This window comes from Microtus oregoni, unplaced genomic scaffold (assembly GCF_018167655.1).
Source record: "Microtus oregoni isolate MIOR12 unplaced genomic scaffold, Mior012 000055F_ref0000237, whole genome shotgun sequence".
Classification (NCBI taxonomy): Eukaryota; Metazoa; Chordata; class Mammalia; order Rodentia; family Cricetidae; genus Microtus; species Microtus oregoni.
The window spans coordinates 2,477,121-2,492,316 of record NW_024543831.1 but is presented as its reverse complement, the minus strand read 5'-3'; the positions used below and the strand labels follow the sequence as shown (position 1 = coordinate 2,492,316).

General features: G+C 51.4%; 1 protein-coding gene across 2 annotated transcripts in view; it reads right to left on the bottom strand.

The window, feature by feature from the left end:
• The window catches only part of Dscaml1 (DS cell adhesion molecule like 1), a 326,833-nt gene that overhangs the window by 59,709 nt on the left and 251,928 nt on the right, over positions 1-15,196 (bottom strand). For both annotated transcript variants that reach the window (XM_041638638.1, XM_041638639.1), the window contains 3 exons: positions 7,514-7,792; positions 7,008-7,127; positions 5,981-6,157 (listed from right to left, as the gene is read on the bottom strand). In XM_041638638.1, coding sequence (XP_041494572.1) covers positions 5,981-6,157; positions 7,008-7,127; positions 7,514-7,792 — 576 coding nt within the window. The remainder of the gene's footprint in view (positions 1-5,980; positions 6,158-7,007; positions 7,128-7,513; positions 7,793-15,196) is intronic.

Below are 15,196 nucleotides of genomic sequence, written 5' to 3'. Positions count from 1 at the left end.
GCCTGCCTTTCTGTGTCTTCTTACCTACCACACAGAGACCAGCGTGCAGGATTCCTGGATCCTGGCTCTCATCTGAACTGCCCTGAGTGACCCCTTGGAGCTGGGACCCATTTGGAAACTCTTCAGTGTGGAACTTCTGGGGCAGGGGAGTGAAAATATGTCACCTGTCCCCACCTCTGAGGACTGAGTGGCCCAGGCGAGGCACCTGGAGATAAACAGGGAGCAGAAGTTGGAGGAGCCTGACCACGTCTCTTCTTTTCAGCAAAATCTCCCCTGTCTGCGCAGGACCTGGGTTCCTATGAGATGAAAGATGTGGGGTTCCGTCAGAGACTTCTTTGCACCAGGTCCCCTAGGGGGCTAGGTCTGGAGATGTGACACAGATTGCTCCTGTTCCAGTGACCCTATTAGTGTCACAAGGTCAGACAGCTGTCCTACATTTTGTTGGGTGAGAGAATTTTATTATTTCCCACCCTCCCCGAATCATCCGGGCTATGGCTTCTGAAAGGCAGGACCATGCTTAGGGGGTGAGAGAAAGTGAGTGGTGTTGATTCCCCAGGTCTCAGTCTACCCAGGGCAGGTGTCCTGGCCAGGCCCTTCCTGATTGCTGGGTGCCTCTTTTCGCTTCCCAGACTCCCAGGAGCTTTGCTGACTCCCTGCTCAGCTGTGAAGAATGCCTAGGGGTGAAAGGAAGTTACAGCCTGTCCTTGCTTCTGCTTGATGAAGCACAAGACACCATGTTGCTTCTTACTCTATGAAGTTCCGAAATCAATAAGGCCAGAGAGGCCACTGGCTAATCATCACCATGGAAATCATCCCTCCCTCCCTCTACACCAGCATTCAGAGAGTCCTCTACCCTTGTCTGCCGAGGAGACTCGCTGGTTTGGTACAGGGCTGAGAATGGGTAGCGAGGATGACCACTGGCCATTTCCTAAGAGGAGAAAGAGTCAATCACAACCTTCAAATTCTACAACTGTGTTTGTAAGTGGGGGTGGTGGCCCTGAATCCTGCCCACCACTCAGCTTTTTGTCTCTTCTTCCCACTGCTTGCAGATCCAGTAGAGGGTTTGTCCTACCCCTTTAGCTTCTCAGGAGCTCGTAGGGTCAAGGAAAAAGTCTGGGAGGCCACCAGTGATGCCAGCTTGGTCAGATTAACAAGCAGGGACCCCTCCATTCCCAGCACAGAATTCCAGAGAGGGTAGAGGCCTGGAATGTGCTAGGTGCCAGGGTTTCGATTCAATACAGGGAGGACAGATGAGCTCTGGACCCCAAGTGGCTCAGAGATAGGGGAGAGTCAGGCCCCACCACCAGGAGATACACCAGAGAATGCGGGGCCACTCTGTTGCTAGACTTATCTGTGCCTCAGTTTACCACCTGTTCCCAGCGTGGCATCACATGTGTGATATCCCACTCTGTGTGTCCTGGCATCATCTACATGAACTGCAAATGGTTCATTCAAGTCGAGAGTCTAAGCAAGGGAGGAGAGACTTCAAAAAGAGGTATTGGGGGACTGGAAAGATGGTCCAGGGGTAAAGAGCACTAGCTGATCTTTCTGAGGACCTGGCACCCACATCGTGGCTCACAATTGTTTGTAACTCCAGTGGATCCAACACCCTCTTCTGGCCTCTGTAGGTATCAGGCACACAAGTGATGCATAGATGTACATGCAGGCAAAATATTCATACATATAAAATTAAAATAAAATAAAATAAAAGCCCTGGGCAGCTTGGAGGCAGGCATATATGAGTCTGAACCAGAAGTATGGTCAGGACGGGGGTTTATGAGACACCTTTCTGTCTGATGAGAGTTGTTCTCATTGGGCAAGTTTGAACAGGGGCTTTCCTGGATCAGGGAACATAGAGTTGACCATGCTTCCCAAGGTTCTACATTTGATCTCATTGCCAGTGGTCAGCTATGCAGGGAAACTGATCCACTGCAGCTCAAAGGCTTCCTTAGGTTAGGCTGGCTCCCTCCCTCCACCCACCTCCTTCAGGGTCCAGTTCCTTCCATCTGCGTTCCTGTGATGCAGGTGTGTGGGAGCTGAGGGCCCTTTGGAGCTCATTTTAATTGACCTGACATTTTGCTAAACAAACAAATCAAAGCTCAAACCAAACAAAGAGCCCTTCTGGGTTTAATTGGCCATGGGCTTTGTCTGTGGCCGTCACTGGAGGCTTTTAGATAGGTGGAGGGGAACCTAGGACAGGAAGAGCACTGTCTAATAAAGATGGGGGATAACAGAGTCCTGGGGTGGGGGGATGCCATGAGATGGTGACATCAAAATGCAGATAGTCCCCTCCACCCCCAGCGAAGCAGTTTGACTTTGTACCTGCTTTTCACTGAAGAATTAATTCTCTTTGAAGATGATTTCTTTTACTCTGTATATCAGGTGGAGCAGAAATTGCCTCCTCCTCCTTTTGGTCATATTCTCTCTCTCTCTCTCTCTCTCTCTCTCTCTCTCTCTCTCTCAGGGGAGATTAAAGGTAGCCCTGTGGACGTGGTATTTTCTTCTGCTAATTATGTTTATCTTCAGTCAAGTCCTGGGAGGCAGCAGCCTGATGTTCTGAGAAGACTCCACAGGCTGCTGAAACCATAGCTTGCTGGGCTAGAGTTGGCATGGCTCAGCTAAGGGATGGGTTTTTCTAGTTTGAGTGAATTCTTATTTTATGAGTGAGGAAACCATGACCCGGAGGAAGGAAGGGGTGACTGATGGTCTCAGTTGTGGACACAGCAGTGTGACCCAGTGATGCTGACCCCCTCTCTCAGGATCTTTGGAAAGGAACCATTGCCATTTCTCCCAAGGAGGATGTGGGGAGAGAATCGAAGAGCACCACAGATGAAGGGGTGGGACTGGGCCCAGGGACTCAAGAGCTGATCCATGCTAAGACTTGGGGATCAAAGACAAGTGGAGGCCACACAGGAGTTGTCTTCTAGGATGCCCAAGGACTTGGACAAGCCTCAAACCACAAACTCTCTGGCTGGGGTGGATGGTTTCAGGTGTCACCTGTTATGGAATCCCCAGGGACCGAGAGGTCTCACAGGGGAAATGTTGTAAGAGCTGACATACATGTATGAGAAGGCCCACTCTCGGGTGAGTGCTGTCCAGTCAGATGGGAACCAAGATGACAAAAAGGCAAAGGACATCTGGTTCTCTCTCTTAGAGGAGGGACACACTTCTTCTATTACCTTTGGACACCAGAGCTCTGATTCTCGGGTCTAGCCTTGGACAGAGTCATGCCTCTCTGGACTCTGGTTCTGAGCCCTTTGATCTTGACTGAGCCGTGTTACCAGCAGGGTCTGTTTACAGATACCTGGTGGTGGGCTTCACATTATTATATATTCCAGTTCTCCTCAGAAATCCTCTTTCCCGTCCACCAACTATCTACCCCCCGCCCCCCGCCCAGAACAGGAGCTCTCTGTCTCACTGAAACCTCACTAGCGAGAAAAAGCACACAAGTCCCCCAACTCATAACAGGGTGACCCTTGGAGGAACTTACGATAGGTTGGAAGTATCCTGAGCTAAAACCTGTTGGGTACACTTGCCTAGTGTGTCTGGTGGAGGCTGGAGGGGAGGAAAGGCAGGAGAATAAAACGCAGTATACCACGGCAGAGGAGCTATCCCACAAGCTTTCTACCTTGATGCACAGTAGACAGCGGGTCTCTTGTTTATCTTCATGATTATGTGGCTAAGTGGGAGTTTCTGTAACCTCTGTTGCCTAGCATTGGGAAGGAGTACTAGACCTTAATACTATTAGCCTGGGAATGGGGCAAAGTTTGAATTTTGGGGTATAGTCGTTACGGACTGCATACTACTTTCGCCTCATGGTAAAAACTGAAAATTGTGAAGTTGGAGGCCTTCTGTGTTGTAACTGTTAGCTTACAGAGGAGGAGGAGGACATAGGCTCACAGAGGTCACTGTCCACAGTCTTATAGCTCTCAAGTAGCAGAGCTGGGATTTGAACTCAGGGAAGTCTACTCTCTTAGTCATGAAGCCCCTAGCACCTGTCAGTACTGTCAGGTCAGTAACGTGAGTGTCCCCTCAGCAAGGCTCTGCCAAAAGGTGCAGTTTGCTCTGGACGATTCTTCAGGATCTGCTTTACCTTTTGATACACTTCTTTCTTTCTTCTGCTTGGGGACGGTGTGCACAGAGGTCAGCTAGCCCTCTGAAGGCTTCGATCTGATACCATGGAGCTGAATCAAGTCAAATATTTACTAAAAGTGGGAGACACCAAGGTGAGCCTTGAAATGGGCTTGGGGCGGCGGCCTCTGCAAGTGGGTCAGGGAGAATTATGGTGACACTGGGGCATTTAGAATGGGCTAAGAGGTGTCTGGGCTTCCTCCAGCCATGTCACTGGTAAACTGCATGCATGCATGCGTGTGTGTGTGTGTGTGTGTGTGTGTGTGTGTGTGTGTGAGAGAGAGAGAGAGAGAGAGAGAGAGAGAGAGAGAGAGAGAGAGAGAATGTTCTAATACCCCCAGAACCTTCCTCACTTCTTTGGACTGGTTCAGTCAACACAGAATATTATTGTGTCCTCAGAAGTGAGGTGACTCATCTCAAGTCCAGCCTGACATGAACCAGGTCTCCTCCCACACTCTCTACCTTCGAACCACTGTGCCCTTCGCTGCTCTGTCCCCTCGCATCTACGGAAATCCACGTGCCAGAGAGGGAGCCTCACTGGCACGGTGGACCCCAGTGCTGCGGAGAGCGAGGAGAGCATCAGCGATGGACTAGCAAGGACAGGTCCAGGGGAGCCGCTCTTCCCCTTGTGGTTCTCCCTGGCTGAGGGATGTAGATTGATTGCCTGGCTTTATTAAGGACAAAGTGCTTTTTGATGGTGGGAGGGAGGCTGCTCTTAGCACGGGGATTCCAATGACGGGCGGGCAGAGGCTCCCTCAGCATCGATCTCCTGGCAGGGCTTCCCCATCTGGATAAAAGCCCAGGGTTGCTCATGGAGGGAACTCTCAAAAGGTGCCGGGTGGACTGCACATGGGCTCTGCAGCTCTCTGTAGCTACCCTAGAGGGATGCTGGAAAGAAGGTCACTGCTGGCCACATCTGTGCCCGGTCAGGACCACACTGGCTGCCTGACATACACGAAGGACTGGACACAGACTGTGCCGTGGGCCATCATATCATCTTTATAGATAGGGAAAATGTGGTTTAAGGAGGATGTATGTGTCCCACAGTAGTGACATCACAGTTCCCAGAATCATATTTGGCTGGTGAACACCAAAACTTAGGTTGTCCTCTCCACCTTCCAAAGTCCATTTCCTGACCCAGGACCTCAGGAACACTTGCCCTGATGTGGTTCTCGGGGACCCATGACAAAGGGTCCTAAGCCCACATAGGAGTAAGGCTCACGGGGCATGAATGGCTACTGTGGTACCTAATGGAACCCAGGGACGGGAGAGAACAGTGGCTTCAGGGCCATCCAGGTGGCTCTGGCTAGGGAATTGGGAGGCCATTCCCCGAGGAGTCAGAGTTTCAGAGTTGTGCTGTCCCTAGACGCCTCCACTCACACTCAGTTGCTGTATTAGTCAAGATGGAAGACTAGAGCACAAGAGACAAAATGACCTTCCCTAGGTCACACAGATCATTACTAGACCGGGACTGGGAATCCAGTTTTCCAACCTACACGGTGGACCTGTATCTTCCTTCTGAGTCTGTAAACAGGCTGTACGTAGCTGAGTATGCACCAAGGAACAGAAAGAGGTTGTTTGATTTAGGTATTGAGATTGAATTACCAGCTGATAACGATGCGAAAAATTACCAGACAGCTATCAGAACCCACATCCTTGTCTTGAGACAAGTCAGAGTGTGCCTCTGTTTTGGATAAACCTCCGGGAGTCTCCCAAGCTCACCTCTGAGCAACCTTGCTCTTTCTGAACAGAAAAGCAGCATCCCAGGGGGAGAATGGATAAGCATCGGGGAGAGCCAAGACTCGTCTTGGTGAGCCTAGGCAGGCCTGGAGTGGGAGGCAATACTCACTCTTGACGGTGAGGAACATGGCCTTGCTGATGTCGGTGCCCACACCGTTGCTGGCCTGGCAGAGGTAGTAGCCAATGTCCTCTTCTAGGACATGGCGTATCAGCAGGGAGCTGTTGGGCAGGATCTGGATGCGGCCAGTGAGGGGCACTGGGTGGTATTGCTGGGGGTTCCCACTCCCTGAAAGGAGGGGAGGCAGCAGTTAGAGAGGTGTTGGGAGTGGGTGTCACCGAGCACCTGAGGGCATTTCACAGCAGAGCTACATCGTCTCATAGAAATGGCACCATGCAGCTCCTACTGCACAATGTGAAGTACCTCCTGGCCTGGATCTGGCCCTGAGGCACAGAAATAACCGGGGCAGTACCTCAGCCAGAGCCTACTTTGTTACTGAACTCGCTGGAGTTAATTCCTTCGTCAACTTGGCAATGGGCCAGGAGAAGATTGAGTTCTCATATGACGGTTGCCTGGTCACATGTAGTCAGGCCCAGGGAAAAGGCAACATGTCTTCCACAGGGGGTCTTGGGTACCCCTCCAAACCCAACATCAGTCATGGATGGTCCATATGTGGTGTCTAGTTGGATACCAAATGTATACTTGTGATGAGGCTGGGCTGGGAGAGGACCAAGGTCTCACACTAGATAAGACCCTAGGATGGGCGGACCAGGGTGGAGAAAGCAATACAAACTAGCTTTAGGGAGGCAGGGGGTCAAGTGGTAGGGATGAGAGGAGCTTTGGGGGCTGTGGATGTTGCTCAGTAATGGAGGATTTTCCTGTCACGCATGAGACCCTTGGTTTGATCCTCAGCATCACAAAAAGCAAACTTTTAGGAAATTGGGATTCAGCATCATGTTTGTTGTCCCTCAGCCTGGCGTGGCTGAGAATGACTTCTAGATCATTGGGTGCAGGGGTTCCCCAAGTTCAGAGTTCACTACTCTCAGGACTGGAAGTAGCATGGGAGAACAGGTCCTGGGTCCATCCGAGCAGCCTCCTGGTCCCTCCCTGCTCCTCTCACAGGCTCCGCCTGGCTCACCTTTGGCATGCTTCCACATGACCTTCGGTGGTGGGTAGCCATCTACTGAGCAGTTGAGCACCCCAGCTTTGCCATAGATGCCATCCTGGTTGTTGGGCTGCACCACAAATCGAGGGGGCACTGTGGAAAGAAGGGGAGCAGGAAGAAAAAGAGGCTGTCAGTTTCTGATGGGTCCCCTAAGTCAGGGAGCCTCCTCTAGAAGAATCAGGTCTTCTTGGATCATTACTTCATTGGGAGCAGACAGCCTGTGAAGTCACAAAAAGATGGAGAGCTCTCGCAAGTACCACAGTGGGAGCTCAGAGTCGGGGGTCCCAAATTTGCCTGTGCCCACGGCTGACCAAGAAAGGATGCCCTCCACTCCATGTCTGAAAGGAAGAGGCTGGAATATCTATGTCTCTAAGAATCCAGCCAGAACCACCTTACCAAGAGTCTATAATTCCAACTGGAACTCTAGAAAGATGCTCTTGGTCCCCTACCCCTTCTTAGGGCTGGCCTGACCCGCTCACCACGCACGATGAGCTGACGCTCCCGGCTCACGGTGGCCGCTGCATTGCTGGCGATGCAAGTGTAGTTGCCATTGTGCTTGAGGGAGACGCTGGAGATCTGCAGGGAGCTCATGAATTCCTTGCTTTCGATGGTCACGCCTGAGCCCGAGATGATCACCTGTCCGTCCTTTCTCCAGGTGATGCGGATGGGCATGTCCCCCGAGGACACCACACAGGGGATATAGAGCAGCTGGCCGATGGAGGCAGGCGGGAACTCGAAGGGTTGGATCAGAGGGGGCACTGGAGGGACAAGGGGATTACGGTCAAATGCCACCCACCCACCCTGGTCACTGTCTGGAGAGGGGGGCAGTCTGACTTTCACTGACCGTGGGGCAGGCTTGGAATCCATCTCCCTAGGTCTCTGGATCTTGCCCACCTATATACCTAGACCATGGCTCCTGGTCTCTGTCTTAACCTGCCCAACTCTTAGATTGGGCCTTGCGCTTGCCTCATGAGCTTCCTGACCCACTGCTTAGCCTGTGTATAAATTCTTATCTTGGCATCCATCTCCTGGCCTTTTGGGGGCCTGTGGTAGAAAGAGATGAGATGTACAGGGAGAGGTGAGGAAGGCCTGTGCAGATTCTCGCCCTTCCCTCTCCATGAGCACTTGCCTAAAGCAAGTGTCTCCAGACGAGATCGTCTCATTAACTTGCCCCTCTCTATGGCCATTAGCATGTAGAAACTTTACGTATGCAAAGGAATCTCACTGACTCCTTCTATCAGCTGTGGACCTGGAGCTTGATGGTCCTGTTTTATAGGTGGAAAGACTGAGGTTCAGAAGCACCATGACTGCGACAGGCTATGGGAGGTAACTTGAAACCTGATCCATCTGCTTTCCAAGTCAAGGCTCCTTTCCTTAAGCGGCATAGCTGCCTCTTGAGAAAAACCACAAATGTAAACACAGCAGGCCCTTTTGTCTCCCAAGGTGTGCTAAAACAGAAAACGGAACCTGTTCCCTCTTAGGTGGCCACGTGGAGGGCTCCTTGGATAGAACTAACTCTCTGCACCCAGCTGCCCTCATCTCGGGCCCTGGGTGGTGGTGGTGGGGCCTGTCTGCAGCCTGAGTCGCTGTGAGATGGATCCTCCTCTCTCCGTGCTGGCTGGCGAGAACATCAGCCATTATCTTTATGATAACTCAATTAGGCGTCAGCAACTTCCCCAGCGCATGGGGGGGGGGGGCGAGAGGAGAGTGAAGGAGACAGACAATTAGCTTAACAAGGATGAGCATGAGTAGATGAGGTCTCCTTTCTGGAGTCGAATAATTAAATTACAAGGCTGCCCACGGTCTCCAGCCTTCTCCCAGGCTCCAGCCCACCCCTCTTTGGAAGCCAGTGATGCTATTCCACCTCAGGCCTGTCCAGAGACACAGCCACAGCGATGTGCACAGGCAGGCCTTACAGACACACGGACTTCCAGGGTTTGGAAGGAAGCAGCCAGATGTGTACATAGATCCTCTGGATCTGGGGGTGGGGTGGGGTAGGGTGGTGGTGTTTTTTGACCAAGAGCTGCTGGTCTGGAGGATGTGGCAGTTAGGAGGGGTACTGCTTCCATGACTCCCATCAGGGGCTCAACTGGCCTTCAAATGCCACCTCACCCTGCCCTCCACTCTAGCTAGGGGATTTCCCATGTCTGAGCCTTGCTCAGGGGGCTGCCTGGCATGCCCTCACCCACCGCTATGAGCTCCCCATCCACTAACCAGCATTCACCCATCCGATTCCAGACCTGCTTTGGCTTTGGCCAGGTCCTAGACCTCAGCCAGATATCCTAGGTTTCTGGCCATTGGTCAGATCAATACATCCCTGTTATTGGCAGTGGTGGAGTATTGTCCTGGTCCTGAGGGGGGGTTGTCCCAGGCCATGGACATCTCTATATACCTTTCTCTGAAACTCAGGCTCTAACAATGGCCCAATGCCCTTTAGTAAGAGTTCCCAGAGAAACTGCTCTCCCTAGGACACTGTGAACTCCCGTGTGTGTGTGTGTGTGTGTGTGTGTGTGTGTGTGTGTGTGTGTGAGAGAGAGAGAGAGAGAGAGACAGAGAGAGAGAGACAGAGAGAGACAGAGACAGAGAGAGAAAGAGTAGGTCACACCTAGGCCTCTAGGCCTCCTTCTGGTTTTTTTTTTTTGTTTTTTTTTTTTTTTTGACACAATTGCTTCAATAATCCAGTGCAGACCTGACTGCTGCCATAGTCCTGAGGCTTGGAGCTAGGACTTGTATAATAGAAGCATTTACTGCATAAATATTGTAGGTACTCCATAAATGCTCATTAGATATGTAAATAAGTAATATGTCTTCATATTACTCCATGAGGGTGACCTCATGGGGTCTCCTGTGTGGTGGACAGGAGTGGGGTAGACATAGAGTAGGGGTCCAGAGAGAATAAGAGGAGCCCCAATATCTCTTGCCGTGCTGCTGTCCTGCGACTATGTCCAGAGCTTCTCCTTGGCCCTTCCTAGGGCCAGACCTTTTCTGTTGTAGCACCAATTCAGCTCTCGGGACCGAGGAACCTCTGGAATGTGAGCAGGGCTTTATGACAGCAGTGAACTCCAGGGGCCGGAGGATAGGACATGTGGCCAAGGCCTGGGTAGTCTGAATCCATATCCAGGAGAGGCAGAGCAACAAGGCAGAGAGAGTGACGCTGAGTGAGGAGCTTTTGCTCAGCAGGGGAGACCGTCTCTCTCAGTCAGGAAGGATTTACAGAGCGGTGTAAGTTTCTAAGGGAGGTTAATTCATTAACTAGCCAGTTCATGGAATATTTATGAAATATCTGTCCTGTGAAGGCATTGCCGCTGTGTGAACAAGGGAAGCAGAAACCTGCCTAAGCTGTAGATGGAGAGCTTTGGGAGAGGTTAGACACTGTCCTTCATGATTACTGGGCCAGTGCCCCCTGGACACAGACAAAGGACTCAGCAGAGGCAGGTGTCCTCGGGAAGTGACCACAGCCTCAGGGAGCCCTGGCATTTGGGCTGACACACATGCATACAAAATAATACACATGATGAGGGAAGGGAACCAGGCTGAGCTATAGGACAGAGACCACTGAGGACTGTCCTTCCTTTCTAGTCGGTAGAATGGCATGGAAGATCGCTTGAGAGGCAGCTTAAAAGCAGCAGCCGGCACCCATGCTGGGGGTTAGTCATACAGGTAGGATGGTCCAGAGCTCTTTGATGTCCTATGTGACATATGACCGGTCAGCTACTCAGAGGTCGGGCACAACAGTTGCTCTCCGTAACATAGCCATCATAAGTTCCGTTATACCACCGAGGCAGAAGCTCCATCACTTACTTGCCTATAGCTCTTCACACTATACTGATATAGTCCCTCCTAGAGGAAGGACAGACAGACACTCATAAAATCAGGAAAGCTCGTGAAACATAGAAGATTCACGAGCCCCCCCCCCCAAGGTGCTAAAAACTGCCAACAGCTGTGGGGCAGAGTAGACCCCTCCTGCTGAGCTTCAGGGATGCAGCTTTCCTGGTGTGGGTGCTCCTCTAAGCAACCCCTTACCTAATGCTTCTGTAAATAATCCCAATAAACCACCGCCTCACTGAGCTAGACTTGAGTGTAATAATTTCTTTGACCAGTTAGTACCCCACCTGGGGTGAGCAGACCTTTGCTCATTTCTGCTAAGGAAAAGCCACAAATCCCTCTGCAGACTGCAGAAAGGCCAGGGCTGCTTGGGGCAGGGACTCTGCAGCTCCTTCAGACAACCCTCAGAGATAGTCTTGGGGGAGAAAAAAACTAGGGTTCCTGGCTGCTGTGTAGGCTGGTTAACCCCAAGAAGAGTGCTGTGGGCAAAGGGATTCTCAGTAGTTGTGGGATATTTGATAAAAAAAAAAAAAAAAAAAAACACCACATGATTTATTAGGCTCTGGATTCCCAGAGGGGAAGACCCATCATTTAGGTACATTGTCTCTAAATTCAGGGTTAGATGCTGTATGCCATCTTCCCCTGTACCGGGGAACCAAATTTTAGGAGTTGTGGGGAGGGTCCCTGACCATCTGCTTTGATCGGTGTCAACTGCAGCTCTAAGCTTGTGCCCCGTGTCCCTACACTTCTGCAGTAGCTGGCCTGGAGTGTCACCTAGCCAGCGACTTCTTTCCTGGAGCAAGATACCACACCAGTGTAGGGGCCAGAGGCCACAGTCTCGACAAAGATGCAGAAATTGTGGCTGCCATGCAGCATCTGGCTGCCATAAAGCCTTTATAGACACTTGTTTGCAAGTGTCACGCGGTGCTGACCACCAGCCCAGCCCATAAATGCTTTATGGGGTCTCTTATCATCTGTCTTTGAGGCTGAGCCTTTTATTTACTGCACCTGCTAGCAGAGTGTGCACTGTGGGAAGGCAGAGCCTCTCTGTCCACACAGCACGGACACAAGGAAGATCTATGTCTGGGGCTGGGACAATTGAAGTCTAGACTCTGTTGCTCCCACAAGTGACCATGGGCAAGTGCCTTGTCACAACCACCTGGCCTCTGCCTCTGAGCCTTGGCTTCTTCCTCTATAAAATGGAGGGGTTCCAGGTCTGGCGAGATGGCTAAGAGTACTTGCCACACAAACATGAAGATTTGAGAGAGGATCTCAGTAACTGTGGGAGTGGGGGTGGGGAGTCCCGTGTGGTGGTACTTGTCCACAACCTCAGTGTTGTTGTGGGCAGACAGGAAGATCACTGTTGCTGTGACCACAAGCTCAGCTCAGGATCAGCAAGAGGTCCTGTCCTAAGGAAGAAGGTGACAGAGCAGAACACCTGGTGTCCTCTTCCGGCCTCCACACGCGTGCACAGCACATGTGCCCATACGTATAAGAGTGTATCACACACACACACACACACAATGGTGGAGGTAGGCCAATTAATTTCACAGATGTTTCAATAAATCTAATTATTTTTTAAAATAAGCACGTGTTTCTTCAGTTTTTATCACAACTATCCCTTCTTGGGAAGGCTTTCCCTGACCACAAGGTTCACCACCCCGCCTTGGTACTCTTATCTCCTTGTTCTGATTTAGACTTAATATTACACATCGTACATACCGTCTGATTATTCCTGGAGGGTGGGTAGTTTTGTGTTTTGAACACGCCTGTGTTGGCGAAACAGAAAGAGTGCCAGGAACACAGGAGGTGCACAGCCACCACCGGGTGAATGAACATGGGGTGGATGCTTCCCCATCCTTATCGCCTGCGCCACCACCAGCCCTATCTGTCCCGGAAGGAGGTTGCTTGGTCTATGTTCCCAAGGAAACTTGGCTGCAAGCAGAGCCTTTTCTAGAGGTTGTCATGGTAGAACTAGGCAGTTCTCCTCCTGTGGAGCCCGTGGTGCCCCCTGCCTGTGGCTATCGACAGGGCTTCTTTCAAAGCATCTCCACCAATAGCAGGCATTCGGGTGGGTGGGTTCCTTAAGTCTTCAGATCACAGAGCCTCCCATCCCCAGCCACTCATGGGAGTGGGAGAGCGCTTCCCACAGGAGCCTCCTCCAGCTATGGCTGAAGCTATGCAATGAGTAGATAGGGACATATGTGTGTGGGTCTGAGGTAGGAGCATTTGAGGAGAAGAGTGTCTGTGTGGGGGCGAGTCCCCTCTTCTGCTAGCTTGCTCTATGGGGACTCAGTGTGTCCTCAGTCCAATCAGAGCATGCCTCCTGCCTTCACTCTTCCTGCAGGGGCTCCTGGAGATTCAGAGGTGAGGATGGAGACATTTCCCCACAGAACCATGCCAAGAGGTCCTGGTGGTAGGCCCTGCTCCTGGTTAATAAAACATTCAGTCTTTGTACCAAGAGACCTTTTCATGATCTTACTTTTTAGGTACAGAGGCCCCAAAAGTCACCATCTAAGTTGGATCTGTGTGCACTCTGTTTAGCATCCTGCCAGGGATTTTCCAGAAGTTCAGAGACAAGGGCTGCCTCTCGGAGACTGGTTCCCCTTGCCTTTTGGTGCTGTGCGTGCCAAGTCCAGGAAGTTCTCAGATCACCCTCGTCCCCCTCCCTCTTCTGCTCCTCCTGCCTCACTGTGCCTGGCAGGAGCTCTTGAGCAATGTTTCACAGAACCACCCATAGCTGCCTTTCACGGGTCAGGGATGTTGTCTTGCAGGAGGAAGCATTGTGCACACAAAACTGCTCACACGCGTGTACATGAATCTGCCCCAGAATGAGTGGGCTGGTGTGCTACTTTTGACCCTTGATTGTGCATGTAGTTTGTACATGTGTGTGCATACCCCACACATCTCTGCACACATGCGTGTTTGCATGTCGGGTATGTTCTGATCTTGGTTCACTGATTGAAAATTTCATTAGCAGACAAGCAGTCCCCGGAAGGACTGGAGTCAGCAGTTACTTTTCCAGCTCACAAAGCAGCATGGATTTGGCCGCACCTGGTCCACCAGTCGTGGCCCCAGAGAGAAGCGGGGGTTGGGGAGGGGCCTTGACATATTTTTCTGTTCTCTGTCCCAATCTGATCCCCCGACATCATACACTTTCCAATGTCCAGTAGCCATGGGGTTTGGAGTGTTACCCCTGCCTCTACTCCTTCCTCCCTGGAGTCGGGGCCCCTTGCCATACCCAGGGGCACCTCCTCCTCCCCCCCTCCTTGGGGAGCTCTTGGAAGAGCACAGCCGCTAATCAAGCAGCGTGATCGTAATCAGCTTTGATGGGCTCTTCTGCAAAAGTGCATTCTAATGAGGTGGGGGAGCTGAGCGAGAGGGTGGGGGTGGAGGAACCAAGCTTTCAGAGTGGTGGGGGAACTGGCTTCCAGGCCCTTATAGGAGTGGCTGGTCTGGAGAGGAAACAGGGGCCCCTACCCCTCCTATGGTTGCATATTGGCGTCTTTTTCAGACCCTGATGAGGGGGAGCAGGAAGGTTTGCACACAAGCCTGTACTATACACAGACAGACACACAGATAGACACAGTCAGATACACAAATATAGACACACAGCCATAGGTACTCAGAAATACAGACACAAACATAGATCCACACATTCATAGACAGACAGATACACAGATGTACAGACATGGACATATACGTAGATAAACAGACACAGACTTATAGATACACAGGCGCATACAAAACAGACAGAGTCAGACACACACGCACACACAATACACATATGCACACGCAGAGTCATGTGCTCATGTCCTCTCCGCCCCTCTCCTTGGGCTGGGAGACATTGTCACGCTGTACTATCACTATAGGCCTAGCGAGTTGCTGAGCCTGAATGCATCAGATTCAATTCATTAGGACTGATCGCTCCCTGAATGGGGCTGAATAATTGATGAGCAGGGAGCAGCTTTCAGGGTGTTCTCAGTACTCTGAGGCTTGCTGGAGCCTTGTTATTATTGTTGTTGTTGTTGTTTTTTCTTTTAGCTGACAAACCCGGCCAAATGCTTTCTGGAGCATTGGGCACAGGGAGCAGAGCAGAGGTTAGATGTTTTAATATGTGATGTTTACACTGTACGTTCTCGGCCCATTGCTTGTAACGGAAATGGATACGGGCTTCTGTGATGCCCAGTGGGGTGGAAGCAGGGCAGGTGGAGCTGTGCCACATCAGTGCCAAGTCCATTTTCCCAGGTATGGAATGGGGTTGCGGTGCTAGCGCGTGGGCCAGGGGCTGCGCAGAGAGGGCATTAGGTAGGGAACACCCTGGCACTGCGGCAGCC